At 41.8% G+C, this 19,295-nt stretch overlaps 2 protein-coding genes across 2 annotated transcripts in view; both read left to right on the top strand.

Annotated features, from left to right (window-relative positions):
- The window catches only part of lyar (Ly1 antibody reactive homolog (mouse)), a 355,306-nt gene that overhangs the window by 160,940 nt on the left and 175,071 nt on the right, over nt 1-19,295 (top strand). The window lies entirely within an intron of this gene.
- Nucleotides 1-19,295, top strand: part of sh3tc1 (SH3 domain and tetratricopeptide repeats 1) — a 62,642-nt gene that overhangs the window by 17,355 nt on the left and 25,992 nt on the right. Inside the window, exons 5-10 of the mRNA XM_078211993.1 lie at nt 8,425-8,530; nt 8,764-8,907; nt 9,912-10,101; nt 10,804-10,877; nt 11,051-11,246; nt 18,131-18,264. Coding sequence (XP_078068119.1) covers nt 8,425-8,530; nt 8,764-8,907; nt 9,912-10,101; nt 10,804-10,877; nt 11,051-11,246; nt 18,131-18,264 — 844 coding nt within the window. The remainder of the gene's footprint in view (nt 1-8,424; nt 8,531-8,763; nt 8,908-9,911; nt 10,102-10,803; nt 10,878-11,050; nt 11,247-18,130; nt 18,265-19,295) is intronic.

Genomic DNA, 19,295 nt, shown 5'->3' with positions numbered 1-19,295 from the left:
TCTGATCTATTTCATGCTCTTCTACTTTGACCCCTTCCTCTGCCCTCCCAGAACCATATAAGGTTCTGCATGTCTTTGCCTTCCGTGCTACTGACCTCTGTATTAAATGGATCAGTAACCCCAGCTCCAGCTTGATGCCACCATCGCAAACATCTTTCCCCGCACTCATCTTTCAGTATTCAGAAGGCCCCATTTCCTCTGCAACACCCTGGTCCACTCCTCAGTCACCCACAACAACCCCTCCCTTTCCTATAGTGCAGTTCCTGTTGCTTGTCATTTTAATTCTCCATCTTTTTCTGTTATTGGGAAAATGCTAGAATGTGTTATTTAAGAGGAGGTAGCATGGCATATGGAAATTGTAATACAATCGGGCAGAATCAACATAGTTTTGTGAAAGGGCAATTGTGTTGGACAATTTGTTAAGAGTTTTTTTGAGGATGTAACAAATGGGGTGGATAAAGTAGAACGACTAGATGGAGTGTATTTGGATTTCCAAATGATGAGCATATTGTATTAGGGTGATTATTAGCATGGATAAAGGACTAACAGGAACAGTCTAACAGGAAACCAAGAGGCAGGATAAATGGTTACTTTCAAGTTGACAAACTGTAACTAGTCAGGTACCACAAGGATCAATGCTGTGGCTTCAACTATTTTACAATCTAGATTAATTACTTGGATGTAGGGACCAACTGTAGTTTAGCCAGATTTGCTAATGATACAAAGATAGGTAGGAAAGCAAGTGTGGGAACGATACAAGGAGTCTGTAAAGAGAGAGAGATCCATTAAGCGACTGGGCAAAACCTGACAATTGGAGTATAATGTGGGAACATGTGAAGTTGTCCACTTTGGAAGGAAGAATCGAAAAGCAGAATATTTTAATGGAGAGAGACTACAGAATGCTGTGGTACAGAAGGATTTGGGTGTCTTGGTACATGAATTACAAGATGTCATCATGCAAGTATAACAATTAAGAATGCACATGGAATGTTTGCCTTCACTGCAAGGGGGGATGGAGTATAAAAATAAGGAAGTCTTGTAACTGTGCAGGACATTAGTGAGACAACACTAATTGGGCAGGGGGGACTTGACTGGTTGATGCTGAGAGGATATTTCTTGTGGGGGAATCTAGAACTAGGGGGTACAGTTTTAAAAATAAGGGGTCTCCCAGATAAGATGAGGGAGAATTTCTTCTGAGAGGATGGTTAATTTTTGGAATTTTCTCACCCAGTGAGCAGTGGAGGCTGGGTCACTGAATATACTCAAGGCTTCATTTGAAGCTTTTGATTGAAAAGCAGTCAAGGGTCTTAAAGACAGGCAAAAGAGTTGATGTCGCATCAGATTAGCCGTGATCTTCTTGACTGATGGAGCAGGCTCATGAGACTGAATGGCCTACTCCTATTTCTTACATTCGCACTCTGACACTGCTGTCCATGGCCTGCATCAGTGTTCCAGTGAAAGTCAAGACCAGTGAGGGGAATAGCGCAGTTATCTTTCAACTCAGTATTCCATCACCTTCTGTGCTTAACATTGAGTTCAAATATTTTGGATCATGAACTCAGCCTCTGTCTTGTCTAATCGCTTTCAATATTCCTTTGTGTTTCTTTCAGATGGCTACTCTGTACTCACTCACCTGGACACCTTTTTCATTTCTTTACTGCACTCGTTACCACTCTCTTTGGCTTTTGCACCCTGAAATCTTTTGTTATTTCATGCCTCCTGCCTTCCACCCTATCACCCTATCCACCCTTTTGATCCTCCTTTTGCCCCATCATTTCCACCAGCTTAAAACCTATTCCATTTCTATCTAACTTCATTCCTGATGACGGGGCATCTCGACCTGAAACATTGGGAGGAATTATTCACTTATGAGACTAAATGTGGTGACAGATTTTGGCAGTGCCCATCCTGCTGGTGAGTTTAAAGGTCCAGGCGGCATATACAGTCCAGTCCAATCCATATGCCAGTCCACCACGTGCATCTCACACTCTACAGCCCACCTGTCTTCAGGAGACTGTCACAGATGTCTGGCAACAAGAAGAAGGCAGCTGGAAGCCTCGAAGAAGGCAGCAAGCACCCTGCTTCACCTGCACACCTCGGAGGAGTGTGAATGCACAGGCGTATCCTGTATCCCAGGGATGGCTCCAGGAAGCGCACTAACCTCACATCTCTGCGGTGGACTGGGGTAACCACAGTAAGAGTTTTAACAACACCAGGTTAAAGTCCAACAGGTTTATTTGGTAGCAAATGGCATTTGCTACCAAATAAACCTGTTGGACTTTAACCTGGTGTTGTTAAAACTCTTACTGTGGTAGACTGTTGCAGAGCAGGTCTGCGTGGCTGGAAACCACACCCGAAGCACCATCCAGTGTAGAGAGACGATTGAGGATCTCCAAAGGTGTGCATCCGCTCTCAGCCCCTGCTCCCTGTGATCCCATCCATTCCAGTTGCTCAGGCCACCAAAGGTGCTTCTGCCACTGAGCAGGAGTCCCTTATCAGGCCTTGGGGCATCAGAGGATGTCCTCCAAGGTCATCACAAACATTAGGGTGTAGCAGTTAGGCTGCCTCCATCTCTGCTGTGGGTTTCGGGACTGCACATGTGGAGCAGTAGGGTTAGGAAAGTTAAGAAATGTTGATGTTACTTTTGTCACAGGTGTTCTACATTGTAAAGAAATTGCACTTTTGTCAATACACTTGATGGCTATTTGAAAATCTTGGTCAACTGTAGGTGTTGTGATTTTGTACAAATCCTTTTGTGTCGAGGTTTAGCCATCTTCCCACTCAGTGATAGTGTCCCATTTTAAAATTAGCATTCATGTGATGTCAACTTCAGTTGAACCGGCCTCTGCACCCTTATATGATGTCAAGGTGATGTGTTTAATCTTTATTTGGAGTGTGTGATGTAAGCATTTCTAACCCTTCGACAAGAAGCACCATTGAGCGAGGAAAGGTCATCAGCATTGATATTCTAATGATATGTGTGTCCCCGCAGTGGCAGAAGACAAGACATGCACAGGAGGAGGAGATCCCTAGGCATGTACTCATCTCCGCAGCAGTGTTTGCATCATTAGATGGTGGCAAAAGCTTTAAGTCTTCTCTCACATCACTCTTGTTCCTGAGTGGACTTTCAGTTTCCAGAGTGAGTGCTTTCACAGGCCAATGAGGACCAAAGCAAGATCATGATCTGGCGATTCATGAGACCAGTGTGAATGCTGGACTGACTCTCGCTGCTAGTGGTTGGCCATCCCCTGAGATTGAGGATGAGGAGAGATGTGGCCATATGCCCTCACTTAACTTGACTCTTCCTGCAACCTATCATCAATTAAAGTATCATGGGCATGCCTCTCATGTCCTCCTTCCTCTATAGCATAATCATGCTCATACTGACCCTTGGCAGTCCTCTGAACTTCCTGGACCTCCGAATCTTCCTCCGATGAACTCTCATGATCCTCTAGATCACCCTCTGGCAAGGGATCACCTCTTTACATTGCCAGATTTTGAAGGGTGCAACACACTACGATGATGTGTGAAACCCTGTGGGGAGTGTTTTGTAGTGAGCTCCTGAGCTCATGAAGTGCATCTTTAGAATCCTTATGGTCTGCTTAAAAGGGAATATGTGTGGCTGTGAGCAGTATTGTATCTCTCCTCAGAATGACTGAGGGCGTCAGACCAGTGTCATCAACCAGCATTTCAGTGGGTACACCCCATCCCCAAATAGCTATTTCTGCAGATGTACTGGCCACTCAAAAATTCCAGGCACCTGTGAGTGACTTGGGATGTAGGAGTCATAGCAACTCCAAAGGTACTGTGCACAAATGTGCATTATGTGCTTCTGATGATCATGCACTACTTGTACATTGATGGAATGGTAGCCCTTGCGATTTATAAACATTAGTGCCGGCTGCCATGGGGCCCGTAGAGCCACATGGATATAGTCTATTACACCCTGCACTCTTGGGAAGTCTGCGATAGTGGCAAAGCTGATGCATCCCACATCTCGTTTTTCCATCTGTCTAACATTGTTCCTCATCCTCCTTGACCCTCCGCCTTTTCCATCGTGCCTCCTTTTCCCCCCCCCCTCGCACAGCTTTACTTCCCCATTTGCCCACCTTGTATTAGTCATCCCACCATCGCCTCACCCCACCCCAGTTGAGATGCTTGTTTGTGGAAGTGGAGTTCTGCATGAGTGCCACAGTACAGTGGTGTCCTTATAGACAACACAGGCAAAGATCAGAATCTGACCAACCCTACAGCCCCAGCAATGTGCTATTCATTGTAACGTGACTGGCACAGTGCTGTGGCAAATAGGCTATGTATGTAAAGTGGCAGGAGGATGGGAACCAATGCAAGGGGTCAGAAGAGGGGGAAACATGGATAAGAACAAAAGACAGGGAATAAGAAAAGAGAGAGACAGAGAAATCAAGGGCCAGAATCAGAGGGCCATAGCAAAAAGTAATGTGAGTGCAACAAACAATGTTGAAAGACAAGCTTCAAGGCTTTGTCTTGATGTATGGAGTATTCACAAATAGTGGATGAATTAATCTCACAAATGGATGGAAACAGATGTGATATAGTCGGGATTACAGAGAGATGGCTGCAGAGTGACCAGGGATTGGAATTGAACATCCAGGGATATTCAGTACTTAGGAAGGACGGACTAAAAGGAAAAGATGGTGGGGTTGCATTGATGGTTAAAGAGGAAATTAATGCAATAGTGAGGAAGGTTTTTGGCTCCGAAGACATAGAATAGTATGGGTAGAGCTGAGAATCACCAAGGGGCAAAAAACATTAGTGGGGGTTGCATATAAATCCCCATATAATGATGTTGGGGGTGGTATTAAACAGGAAATTGGAAACACATGCGATAAAGGGACATCTAATTAAAGAACAAAGAAAATTACAGCACAGGAACAGGCCCTTTGGCCCTCCAAGACTGCACTGACCATGCTGCCCGACTTTTTTGCTATAATGGATTGGGGAATGTTACTTAAAGTGATGATGATGGATAGGCAATGGCAAACATTACACATGGATGAAGTTGAACAATTGTACATTCCTGTCTGGCACAAAAGGGATGTTAGTTGTGAACAGTTGTTTTAAGACTGATGAGTATGTAGTTCTATTCCCGAGAGGTGGGTTTTGGAATGGCAGCTCATTTCCATATATGTGCATGACTTGGACTTGGGTATATTGAGCAAAATTTGAAAATTTTCAGGTGATGCATAACTCACAAATGTAATAAAGAATGAGGAGGAAAGTGACAAACTTCCGAAGGGCATAGGCGCACTGGAAAAATTGGTATTTTCGTGGCAGATGCAACTTACTGTGGAGAAGAGGGAATTGATGAATTACTTGGGAAGAATAAGGAGAAACAATAGGGAGTAAAGTGTAAAAATTTAAAGGGAATGCAAGAGCAGAGAGACCATACGGTGTATGTACACAAATCTTTGAATGTGGCCAGGCAAGTTGAGAAGACTGTGTTTAAGGAAAAATATATATGGGATCTTTGGCTTTATAAATAGAGGAATTGTGTACAATTAAGGAAATCATGCTGCATCTTTTAAAAACAGTAGTTGGGTTTCAACTGGAGCACTATATTAAATTCTTCAATTTAGGAAAGATGTCATGGCCTTGGGGAAGGCGCAAAAGCAATTTACTAGAATACCATGGATTATGTGCAGAAATTAGTGTTGTTCTCCTTGGGACAGAGAAGGTTAAGGGGAGATTCAATTAGAGGTGTTCAAATAAAGTAAATGAGGAGAAACTATTTCCAGTGGCAGAAAGGTCATTAATCAAAAACTGTGGATTTAAAGTGATTGGCAAATGAACCAGGGATGACATGAGGAAACTAAAGTGCAATGCTCTATTGTGATTTAAGAAGCAAAGAGCAGGCTGTATGGTCCCATGACTCTCTTCCACCATTCAGTTAGATCTTGATCAATTATTGACACCTAAAACAGGCTGGTTGAAAGAGAGGTGAGGACCCATAACCTCCTTAAAAGGTTTCAACCACTCACTGACCTCATCTGTGCGTTTTGCTGACTTGCCCCGCTTCTCGCCTCTGATAAAACCACAATTGGGTGATTTTGTGTTGATTACTGTTTCAAGTTTTTAATCTCCCACCCATGCCAGCTCGCCCATATTTGAGTTAAAATTACCCCTGTGCCTTTATTTATAAAGCCAAGGATCCTGTATTTATAAAGCCAAGGATCCTGTAAGTAGAACATACAGGGTAAATGGTAGGACTCTGAAGAGTGCAGTTGAACAGAGGGATCTGGGAATACAGGTACAGAATTCCCTAAAAGTGATGTCACAGGTGGATAGGGTCGTAAAGAGTGCCTTTGGTACATTGGCCTTTATAAATCGGAGTATCGAGTATAAAAGTTGGAGTGTTATGGTAAGGTTACATAAGGCATTGGTGAGGCCGAATTTGGAGTATTGTGTACAGTTTTGGTCACCTAGTTACAGGAAGGATGTAAATAAGGTTGAAAGAGTGCAGAGAAGGTTCACAAGGATGTTGCCGGGACTTGAGAAGCTAAGTTACAGAGAGATTGAATAGGTTGGGACTTTATTCCCTGGAGCGTAGAAGATTGAGGGGAGATTTGATAGAGGTGTATAAGATTTTGATGGGTATAGATCGAGTGAATGCAAGCAGGCTTTTTCCGCTGAGGCTAGGGGAGAAAAAAACCAGAGGGCATGGGTTAAGGGTGAAAGGAGAAAAGTTTAAAGGGAATAGTAGGGGGGGCTTCTTCATGCAGAAAGTGGTGGGAGTGTGGAATGAGCTGCTGGATAAAGTGGTAAATGCATTTTAACATTTAAGAAAAACTTGGACGGGTTCATGGATGAGAGGGGTGTGGAGGGATATGGTCCAAGTGCAGGTCAGTGGGACTAGGCAAAAAATGGTTCGGCACAGACAAGAAGGGCCAAAAGGCCTGTTTCTGAGCTGTAATTTTCTATGGTTCTATGCTGCTTTACATTCTTCTTCACTTGTCCTACCATCTTCAACATGTTCTGCATTTAAATCCCAGGTCTCTTATTTTCCTGCAGCCCCTTTAAAATTGTACCATTAACTTTGTAGTTCTTTTAATTCTTCCTTTCAAAATGCACCACTTTACTCTTCTCTGTAACGTCTACTATGTCTTCCCATCTCACCTGTCCAGTCATTCTGAAGTCAGTTACAGTCCTCTTCACTGTTTACTACATTTTCAAGTTTTGTGAAATTATGTTCTGAATACCCAAGTTGAGGTCATTAATATTTTTTAAACTTGCGCTATATATGCATGCAGTGTTTATTCAAACAATTTGAGCAGTGCAGAGTATGTCAGAGCTTTTAAGAATTAAAACTAGGTTAACCAACCCCACATGACATCGCAAATGTTTATGTAATTGATTGTTTCTTTTAATTACAACATTTGTTACAGGGAAAATGCCCATACTGGATTTTCCTCCAGCTCTTTCCAGATTTAGGAACTCGGGAAAATCGATGCATCTTTGTCAATTGAACATCAAAAATGTGATTTTTTTTTAAAATTGTTTATTTTTCATGACTGGTTAGTTGCTTCAATCATTTTGAAACTTTTCTATCTGGGGGCCTCCTTACAAATGTTGACGGGTTCCTAAAGACAATTGACATACTCCTGTGAACTATGGTTACAACTCTTTGCTCTTGCTTTTGAATTAAAATGCTTGTTGCCCAAAGGACACATTTATGTATTAGTTAGCAGCATGTGCTTGAGTCGAGTATTGTAAATGCTGTATGTGCTTTCCATTTGAAAGAAAATAAAGAAAGCTATTACATTGCCTAATTGCACTGGTTTCTGGAAGACTTTACATTTATGATTATGTAAATAAGTTTCAGTGGAACCCTGAAGCATAACCTAATCAGCATGATTTCAGATGCAGTTTAGATATGGTTGTCTGGCGATGCCAAAACAAGAGCGTGACTACACCATTTGTTTCCTCCTTATTTATAGCACCTACTCTATGTAAAACATAGAACTTCAGTAATTCATTCACATGCATTCTGTCCAAAGCTAAAGGCAGTTCCTTGGCTCACTGTCTGCTGGTACTTCATCCTGAGCATTTTTTTTCTGAAATTTTGTCAGTGCTTGTTTGCCAGTGCCTTCCACTCTTTGAAGCAGGGCAGGAAGGTAGATCCCAAGTCTACCTTAGTTGGAATGGGAATCAAACCCATGCAAATGGCCTTGCTTTGAACCACATGCTAGACATCTAGGCAACTAGGCTAACCAACCCCACATGACATCAAAAAGTTTATGTAATTGATTGTTTCTTTTTCAACTTGGCTTTCTGAAGAAAATCTGCTTTGGTTTAGGAATATTGCACTGTATCTATACAAGTCAGCATTCTACCATGCATCATCTGCTTTGTAGTCACATAAGTCAACATTTGTTTTCTCTTCCTCAGGAGCTTTCAGCCAGGCTGCTGTCCATACATAGTGATGAAGACATGATTGTGATCACTTTTAAAACATTTGAAGAAATCTGGAAATTTTCAACATATTACTCACTAGGTATTAACTTTCAATATCACAGATGAGGTGATTCTTTATAGTTCACCTTTTGAAGAAATGCTTTAGAAGAAATATACTTTATATGCATATATTAATATTGCAAATTGTATTTTTAAATCTCTGTTGTGGAGGCCTATTGGTATCAATAAGTAGAAAATAGCGATTGATAGATTACTAGATGATCAACCGCTTGCACTTCTTAACCTGCAATTACAATTTCTGTTGCTGTTTAGGTTTTGTTGGCCACTGCATGGAGAACCTACTGTTAGATCAAGGCTTTTGGCTGAATTCTCTTGATGAAGAGGATGCCAGGATTGAGGTGCAGATAAGTGAAGAGTCTGTCCAAATGATGTGCAAAAGTCTTCTTTTACAGGAAGGTGAGAATCAGATATTCTGAATTGCATTTAAACTTGGAAAAAACTAACAAATTCAACGACTTGCTTTTATTGAATGCCCTCATCATCGATCAAAATTTGACATTAAGCCACATAAATTGTTAGGACTTAAAGACTTGCTCAAAGAGAACCTGTAGGGACCATTTTGAAGGGGGAGAGAACAGGAGAGAGAAATAGAGAGGTGGAGAGATTTAGGAAGGGAATTCCATGATTTAGGGCCATGGTGGAGCTGTGAACATTGAGAATATACAAGCTGCCACAGCTGGGAAGGGTTGGGTATGAAGGGATTTAAAAATCAGGATAAGGATATTAAACTCATGAAGAATGCAGGTTCTGCACCTCACTGATATTGAATACCTGAAATGGAAACTCTTTCAATCTCTTACTGCCCAACATGAGCATAATCTCATTATTAATTAGACATTTTAAGTAGCACTGGAGCTACTGGACCAGATAACCTATTCTTGTTACTGTAAGGTCATATTTTCAAAACTGCCCAAGTTGTGAATTCCTTATTGAAAACCAAAGTCCATGACCCTTCTGGTGAACCTCCATTCACCACGAACAAGGTCACCTTTATCAGAATGGAACTTGAGCAGAAGGAATGGGACAACTAAGGAAGGCCAGTGAACACCTTTGCAGGCTGTGGTCCCCTCAAGTCTGGCGATCCCCAGTGGACTAGCTCACTTGTCAAGTGGATACAATAGTAAACTGAGATAACGGCGGGATTCACTGCCTTCCCTGCGTTGTGGTTCTCGCGATCTTCTGGTCCCGCTGCTATCAATGAGATTTCGCATTGACTCCACCCCATGCTGCCAGGAAACCCACAGCAGGGGTGCACCTTTGGCGGCGGGACCAGAAGATCCACCGTGTGACCAGCCTGAAAGTTCTGGCCAACATCTCCTGAACTCCCCACACTCTGGTAGGATCAGAAGTGAAAGTCACCAAATGTTTGTAAGTTCATATTACTTTTTGTTTCCCTTCAGGAGTATTTTTTGTCAGTCATCCATTCAGTCTTCAGAAAAGTGAAGAAGACGACCAGGAACCCAAACAGAATGATCTTGTTGTTATTGACTATGCAAAATGTGGTTCCAAATGGTCAGGACAGTCTCTGGTCAGTGGAAAGAAAGTTTTGGTTTCAAAATCACATGTGGAGCTTCTCGTCCCTTTTCATCAGTAGGTCTCAGAATTTTTTTGTTTCTTTAAAATAATGAACTTGCAGGGAGAGACTGGGAATTCTACAGCAAATAAATTTGTCTCCTGACTGACTCCTCAAAGCCTGTCCACCATCTACAAGGCAAAAATCAGAAGTGTGGTGGAATTCTCTCCACTTTTTAAAATAAATGCAGTTTCAACAACACTTAGTAAGCTCACCACTATCCAGGACAAAACAATTCCCACGATCAGCACCCCATCCATTACCTTTAACATTCACTCTCCCCACCGCATGGGCACAGTGACAGCAGTGTATACTATCTACAAGATACACTGCAGCAACTTGCCAAGCCTCCTTCCACAGCATCTTCCAAACTTGTGATCTCTATCATCTATAAAACAAAAATAGCTGACGCATGGGAACATTATCTGCAAGCTTCCCTCCAAGTCACCTTTGCTTCCATATGGCCGTCTCTCATATTATATACCATCTCAGCATTTGCTAGCTCACAATGTTTCTCCCATTTATTGCTTATGGGCAGAAAATTGCAGACAGGCAAGAGAAAAGTGGAAAACTTTGTATTGGAGCCTAAAGTTATGCTTTCTCACATGAATTTTATAAATGTGGATATGTTTTATAAGCTGGCAAGAATATTCCGGCTCAAGGTTAATAATCATTATATGGGCTGAATAATTTTGAATGGGAATTTTGTCTGTTTTTAGATGGTTTTTCAAAGGGTATGGTGATGGCCTCGGTGTATGGAACAACATGGCAGCAGAATTTTCTCATCCACTTGGTAAGTTGCTCATGTCTTAAAGCAGTTCGTAGAGAGAAAAATACAGATGGAGAAAAGTAATTAAACATAAAGGACATCAGCTTTAAGAAGATGGCTGAGGAAAAGCAGCATTGCAAATAGATGGCAGTGTCTTTAAAAAGTTGGTTTTTAACATGCTTTAATTGTTTGTCCAGGACAGGGGTCCTGCATAGCAGTGGTCGATTACGATGGTGTTGGACCTGACGAGCTGAGTTTCCAGATGGGGGACGGGATTGTGATCGTTGGCTTCCTCAGCACATGTCTGCAGTGGTTTCTGGGGAGAAATGAAGCAAGTGGGAAAACTGGATTTGTGAAAATAAATCACGTGAAACCAAAAGACTTTATGCCACTGTAAGTAGTTTTTCTTTTCACTTTTTGGAACACGTCATTGAATTAAGCTACATCCATCCTATGATTCATTGTCAATCTTAAACAAGGAATTGGAGGCTGTGCATACCATTGAAATTATACACTTGGGTTAAAACCAGTAGCATCAAAGATGAGATGAATCAAGAAATTGAGAACTGGATATCACACACACAGCATTTAAAAATAAGGTCAACTGTGCAAAAAAAAAATGGAGGGAGATATTTTGTGTGGGTTAACTAAAATATCAAAGAAATTTCCAAACAAGTTCATTACTAATATTGCACAGTACAGTTTAAAACCATTGTGTAATTCTGATTGCTTTCCACTCTAAATGACATTGACATGTTGGATAGAGCTCGGGGAAGGGTAGCCAGGATTCTAAGATTTAAACTTTGTGGTTTGAGAAGATGCTAACAGAACTGGAATTCAACCTGGAAAGGTGTGAGGTAATGTATTTGGGGAGAGCTAACAGGACAAAGGATTACATTATGAATGGTCAGATCCTGGAAAGTACTGAAGATCAGAGGGACGTTGAAGTGCATATCCATAGATCCCTGAAGGTGGCTGGAAGTGTGGAATTCATTCCCTGAAAGGTTGGTTGAATCAGAAACTCTCAACATTTTAAGAAGCATTTAGATATTCACTTATGCTGTTGTAGCTTCCAGGTCTATGGGCCAAGCGCTGGAAAATGGGATTAGTGTGGTCAGATCTTTGTTGACCCAGTATGGACACAATGGGCCAAATGGTCTCCTTCTATGCTATAAATATTTATGAATCTATGGAAAAACTTAACTGATTTGCATTGTAGACAGAATGTTAACCAGGTCCTTTTATGGGTTATATTTTCTGCGGTGGTGGTTCAATCAGACCAACGTTTCTTAATGTAGCTTTATTAAATAGTCATAGTGGACTCCTGGGACTATTAATGCCCTGAAGGAATGGAGGAAAATTGAGCTGGTTCAAAGACGTGTTCAAACCTGTCTAATATTGAATATACTCCATGTGAATGACTGCACACCCAGCAAAATCTCCCATGTAGAGAGCAAAGGAAATATTTCCCTATTTTTCAAACACAAGACACAAAATGTGCTAACCTGAAATTAGACTACCTTTTGAGAAGTTCTGGTTTTCCCTGCAACTATTGGATATAAAGAAGATATCCAATAAAATAATGTTACATGCCTTCAAAATATAAGCAGAGAAGGAAAATTTAAATGTCATTTTTTTTAACAGGTTGTCTGCCTTGGCACATTCTACCATCTTCACTCTTTCCTACAAATACTGATGAAACTTTTTGCAATTTTTCTGTACTCAACATAACGGTCAGGATTCTCTGCCCTCCCAGCTGCGTGTTTCTTGGCAGTGAGAGATGGCGCACCGTTCACTGGCAGCAGGATTCTCTGGTTTGCCACTGTCAATGGGATTTCCCATTGAAGCCACCCACGCTGCTGGGAAACCTGCCACCAGGGGTGTGCTGCCAGTGGGACCAGAGAATCCTGCTACCGGAGAACCCAGACCAATGGGTGCCTCTGCTGAGAAATTAAGCTGTTGCTGGTTAACTAGTGCACAACAATCTCTACCCCCAAAAAATGTAACATTCTCAAGCAAAATACCACAGGCACTGGAAATCTAAAACATAAACAGAAAATGCTGGAAATACTCAGCAGGTCAGGTAGTATTTATAGAAAGAGAACCCGTTAATAATGTTGATTACCTTTTATCAGAACTGGGAAGTCTTCTACTCGTGTTAGAAACCATTGTCATTCTACTTTAAGGGAAGATGCTATCTGTATTAAATCATGTTCAGATTTGTGTTATGGAGCCACAACTAGTAAGTATGAGTTAAATCTGAAGTGAATAATTTCACATGGAACCGCAGTCAGGTTATATAAGTCTTTTATCTCTGAACGTGTTAGGTTGCTTGAATCAATTTGAAAGTAAAAGAACAGTTTACTACTAATTTATGACAGTTAATCCCCTAATCCCTGCATCTATTAATGTATGAACATTTTGCATCTTCACAATCCTTGTCAACTTTTTCTATTAACAAAATCCTGGTCCACCATTAATGGAAGCATCCTATGTAAACTTGTCATATTCTAATTTTGCAAAAGAACATGTTTGTATTTCTGTGGTCCCTTTTGCAATCTCAAATTCTGATGAGACACTTTTGAAGTGTGGTCACTGTTGTAATATGGAGAAAGATGGTAGTGAATTTGCACACAGCAAGACCCACAAACCAGCAATGAAATAAATTATCTGTTTTTATGGTGTTCTATGAAAAAGAAGGACTTGCAGTTATATTGTGTTTTTCATGACCACTGGATGTCCCAAAGTACTTCAGAGCCAACAAAATCCTTTTGAAACGTAGTCACTGTCTTGCAATGTAGGAAACTCAGCAGCCAATTTATGCACAGCAAACCTCCACAAACAACAATGTGATAATGATTAGATAATCTGTCCTGTCATGTTAATTGAGGGATAAATATTGGCCAAACACCTTGCAGCATAGTGCTATGAGATCTTTTTATATCAACATGTCTATCTGTTAGGAATTAGGTTCTTAGTTTAGTGTCTCATCTGAAAAGATTATTGCCAATAATGGAAACAGATGTGACCTTGGTGTATTACAACACAATGAGGTTATATAAGAAGATTCCCTTCTACATCTGGCAGAGAAAATAAGGACAAAATCAATGGCTTTAAAATGACTGAATTACACCTGTACCTTCTAATCCAATTGTTTTCTGTCCTTTAACTTTGTTTCCACCCAAAAACTGTGTGTAGAATGTTCCCATATGTTTTCTGTGTCAGGCTCTGACTGAAAACCAGCGTGAATCTCTCTAGTTGCACAGCCAGGATTTCAGTTCAGATCTTGAGTCTCTTTGAAAAAAAAAGTGGGTGGGGTTTACGCTGTCAGTCTGGCAGGGTGGGGCCTATTCAAACCAGCAGGGCAGGCTCCACAGAGATTGGGGCAGCGTCTGTAAAGCATTCCTAATCAGCACTAAAAATAAACTCCCCACACCAGAGATATCGGGGGCTCCACCCACCCCGTCCCCCATGCTCAAATCATCGGAGGCTCCCCCTATCACGACCGAATCATGTAGGGAACCCCACATTTACCGCAAAATCATTCCTCTCCTTCCCCCCCCACCCACCCCCACCACCATCACAGAAATATTGCTGGCAATTCCCCCCAACACTGCCAGCTCCCACTCTCTGCATGCCCTCAAGTTCCCCTTCAATGGCCTCGATGCTCATCCTGCCCCCCTCTCCTCTCACATAAAGGAACTCTCCCCCTTTTTGGCTCCCCAGAATGGCTGCCCACTTGCACTGTCCCCTGGCACCAGTTGGCACTGCGAGGTTCAAATATCAATGCACATGGGCCTCCAGGTCCCTCTGTCTCTGTAAACCCTTTGGAACTTTGCTATTATTTTGCTTCTCCCTTTTGCTTCTGCCAAACTGCAACACCTGACACTTACCTATATTAAATTCCATCTGCCACGTGTCTGCTGATTCTGCTAGCCCATCTATGTACTATTGTAGGCAATCCTCACTGCTTGGTATCATAGGTAAATTTTGAAGTTTTATTCTGCATTTCTAGACCCAGGTCATTTATCATAGAATCCCTACAGTGCAGAAAGAGGCCATTCGGGCCATCGAGTCTGCACCGACCTTCCAAAAGAACATGCCACCCAGGCCTTCCCATGCCCCTGTAACCCCTTGCATCCACCACGGCCAATCCACCTACCCTGCACAGTTTTGGACATGGGAGGAAACTGGAACATCTTGAGAAAACCCATGCAGAAGCTTTGAGGATGTGCAAACTTCACAGCCTCCGTTTGCATTTTACTCTGGCTTAATTCATCAACATCTCCTGACTCCTCCATGACACAATGTCAGTGACAGTCCTCACCGACGGAAATATGACACAAACCTTCAAGGTCAAGACTGGAGTCCGACATGGATGTATTATCAACCCCACCCTTTTCTCCATCTTCATTGCGACCATCCTTCACTTTGTCAAGAACAAGCTTCCCAATTAAGTGGACATCATCTACAGGATGGATGCAAAATGTTTCAACCTCAACCAGTTGAAATCCAGGAAGAAAATGACACTGACATCACTCATGGAACTTCAGTATGTAGATGACAATGCCATCTCTACTCTCTCAGAAGAGAATCTCTAAGCCATGCTTGATACCTTTATGGAAGCGTAACGAGGAATTGGTCTTGGCCTCAACCTCATGAAGACTCGAGTTCTCTACCAACCCATCCCGGGCCAAGATCCAGTCTCTCTCTCTTGCATCAAGAGCAAAGGGAAATCCCTCCACAATGTGCAACGTTTCCCCTACCTGGAGAGCCACCTCTCTTCTAAGGCTAATATTAACATGGTGATCCAATATTGTATTCAATCCTTGAGTACTGCCTTCGGATGCCTCAGGCTGAGAGTCTTGAACAATGACTATCTGTGCTGATTCTCATGTACAAGGCAGTCATCCTCCAACTTTTCTATATAGCTCAGGAAGCTGGACTACTTAAAGGCATCCTCAAGGCCCTGGGGAGGTGCCATCAACGCTATCTGAGATGGATGCTCTGTGTCAGCTGGGAGGACCGGTATACTAGCATCAGCATCCTTGAAGAAGCCAAGGGCACCAGCATTGAGGCCATGATCATTCGAAACCAATTCCGCTAGGCCGGCCACGTGCTAAGGATACCAGAGTCCCGACTTCCAAAGAAAATCATCTTCACCCAACTCGAGGAAGGCACCCGAACAAGAGAGGGACAAAGGAGGTGCTTCAAAGACACCCTGAAGGCTTACCTCAAGAAATGCAACCTAGATGTCAATGCCTGAAAGATCCTTGCTCAGAAGAATCCTACCTGGAGGAATCTCCTGATTTAAAGGAATACAATTATTTGAGAATTGTCAAGAGGCGGTCTGGGAAAGGAATACCTGCAATCTGGTGCCCAAGAATCAACCCCAACTCCCAGAAACACCTGTCGAGTGTGTGGTCAAAGATGCAGCTCTAAGATCAGACTCAGCAGCCATGCAAGAATCCATGACCAATAACACGTAGTTTCTTATGTGGACAATCATACTCGTTGGCGAGTAATCGCTGGAGAAAAAAACACTGGCTGGATCCCTTCTCAACTCATTAAAGTTAAGCCTCTTCCTTTTTTGAAGTTCTATATTAGATTGTTGTTTGCTCTTCTCCATTACTAATCTAAGCTTTTTATGATATGATCACGCTTACCTAAATGTTCCCTCATCAATACTGGCTCTACTTGGTCCAGCTCATTTCCCTGCGCCAGATCAGACGATGCCTCGCTTCTAGTTTGGCTGAGGACATCTCCCAAACACCTGTCAGAAATTCCTCCCCTTTTCACTCTTTACACTAACAATTACCCAAATATTGGTTGGGATAACATCCTCTAGTAGTGCCATCACAAGTGTTCTTCCACATCTGTGATTTCCTGCAGATGTGTTCCTCTATCTCTCACTCACAACTATGAGACCTATAGAATATCCCAAGTGGTCTTACCTTTCTCTGCTTCTCAATTCTAACCAAGTGGACTCTGTCCTTGTCCCCAAGGACATCCCCGCTTTCCAACACTAAAAGGACTTTCCTAATCAGTACTTCCACCACACCTCCTTTTTTATTTATATTTTTTCTGAACACTTTATATCCTTTATACGAAGGATCCAGTCCTCGCCATTAAAAAGCCCCCTTTTTATTATCAATGCTATCCTATATTGCTATTTGTGCTTGTAATTCACTAACTTGTAATTCACTAACCTTAATCACCACACTTCTCGTTTCTCTACAATGATTAAACATTATTTTATACTTCATATACTTTTTAAAAACATTTTTTAAAAAATAGCCTGTTTTAATTTCTGTCTTAATACAGTCACATTTTTATTTTGCTATCTGAATATTTAAGTGTGCGAATATTTCAATTTGATTGTTTGCCTACTTGCTTGCTGACATCACTGCTGCTTCACACTAAGGCATCCTCTTGACTCCTCCCTGTCTGATTTAAATACCATCAAGAGCAGAGAAAACCACACCACAGTTTACTAGATCTGTCCCTTCCATTTCCATCAAGGAAATTACATATGTGGCTGACAGAAGACAACGTTTAAATACAATTAGATAACTTAAGTTAGTTTCTCCCTACTTTGGAACATCTAAAAACTGCAAAAACTTTTGACCTTTTGCTTCAGACTTAAATACTATAATATTTATAAAATAGGATCACCATTGCACTAGCATGATGCACTGAAGCAAATGCACGTTATTGCAAGAAAGTTGTACATATATCTCGACTTTAGCACTCCATGTCACTGCTGTTTTAAACCCTGTGATTATACGCATACCTTTTTAATTTAGTAATTCTAGCAGTTAAATGCTAAAATTGACGCAGCACCCTCTGTGCATATGTATGTTGCAGTATTCTGCACAACAATGTTCTTTACAGCTATCAGTGTGTTAGAAGTGTAGGTAACATACCATTTCACTCTGCTGATTAATGTTAAAACAAGTGTTCTCCACAAAATTGAAATTTAAAATTCTATTTAATGGTTTCAAATCGTATTTAATGTTTTGATAACAATGCCAGTTTATACAGTGTTGTCAGCTGCAGTGCACCATGTCACAGACTGGTAGGGCTTGGAGTTAATGCCGCTGCAATGATGTGCAAGGAGCTCCAAACCTGGCATTGGTGGAAAATAGAGCAAAAATGAGGGGATTCCTCGCTGGGAGAGCACACTGGAAGTATACTCACCCGGCAGTAATCTCATACACCTCCTTGTGGCCTGTTACAGAATATCACATTCTTCAAAATAATATGATTGTCTTTAGGGCAAAAAATCTGCTGTTCATTGATGAAGCAGAAAAATACTTTTTTGCGGAGCTGGATGCGTTCAATGAAGAAGATTCCTTGAAGACCCTCCAGGAGATGACTCAGACTGACGTCAGTAAAGTCTATCGATTAGGTAAGTGAGAACTACAGTAGAAATAAACTTTAATGAGGTAGAATTTAAGTGGGCTTATAGGAGCTTTGTGGCCATGAGATCGATTGCCAATTGAGAGGCCATGAGTTTCAATCCCATCATGGCATATTGCAAAATTGAATTTAATAAATATGGTAATTTGTGGGTTAGCACAATAAACCCAACAGACTCTCTGATGCCTCTTAAATATAGGTACATAAAAAAAAGAGCAGGAGTAGGCCACTCGGCCCTTCAAGCCTGCTATGCCATTCATTATGTTCATGGATGATCATCCAACTCCGTAACCGCGTTCCGCTTTTCCCCCGTATCCTTTTGATCCCTTTAACCCCAAGAGCTATAACTAACTCCTTGAAAACATACAATGTTTTGGCCTCAACTGCTCTCTGTGGTAGAGAATTCCACAGGCTCACCACTGTCTAGACGAAGAAATTTCTCCTCCTCCTTCGTCTGAAATGGTTTACCCTGAACTCCAGCAAATATAATCCTAACCGACTCAATCTCTCCTCCTACATCAGTCCTACCATCCCAGGAGTCAGTGTGGTAAACCTTTTCGGCACTCCCTCCAGAGCAAGAACATCCTTCCTCAGATAAGGAAACCAGAACTACTTGCAATATTCCAGGTTTGGTCTCACCAAGGCCCTGTATAACTGCAGCAAGGCATCCCTGCTCCTGTACTAGAATCCTCTCTCAATGAAGGCCAACATACCATTTGCCGCCTTTACCGCCTGCTGCACCTGCATGCTTACTTTCAATGACTGGTGTACAAGGACACTCAGGTAATTTGCCTTCCTGTTTTTGCTACCAAATTGAATAATCTCACATTTATCCACATTATACTGCATCAGCCATGCATTTGGCTACTCGCTCAACTTGTCTAAAACACACTGAAACATCTCTGCATCCTCCCCCACCTCACCCCTCCCACCCAGCTTTGTGTCATCTACAAACTTAGAGATAATACTTTTGTTTCCCTCATCTAAATCATTAATATATATTGTGAATAACTGGGATCC

This window comes from Mustelus asterias, chromosome 1 (assembly GCF_964213995.1).
Source record: "Mustelus asterias chromosome 1, sMusAst1.hap1.1, whole genome shotgun sequence".
NCBI classification, from domain to species: Eukaryota; Metazoa; Chordata; class Chondrichthyes; order Carcharhiniformes; family Triakidae; genus Mustelus; species Mustelus asterias.
Note: the sequence above shows the minus strand (reverse complement) of the source record. Positions and strands in the feature narration are given on the sequence as shown.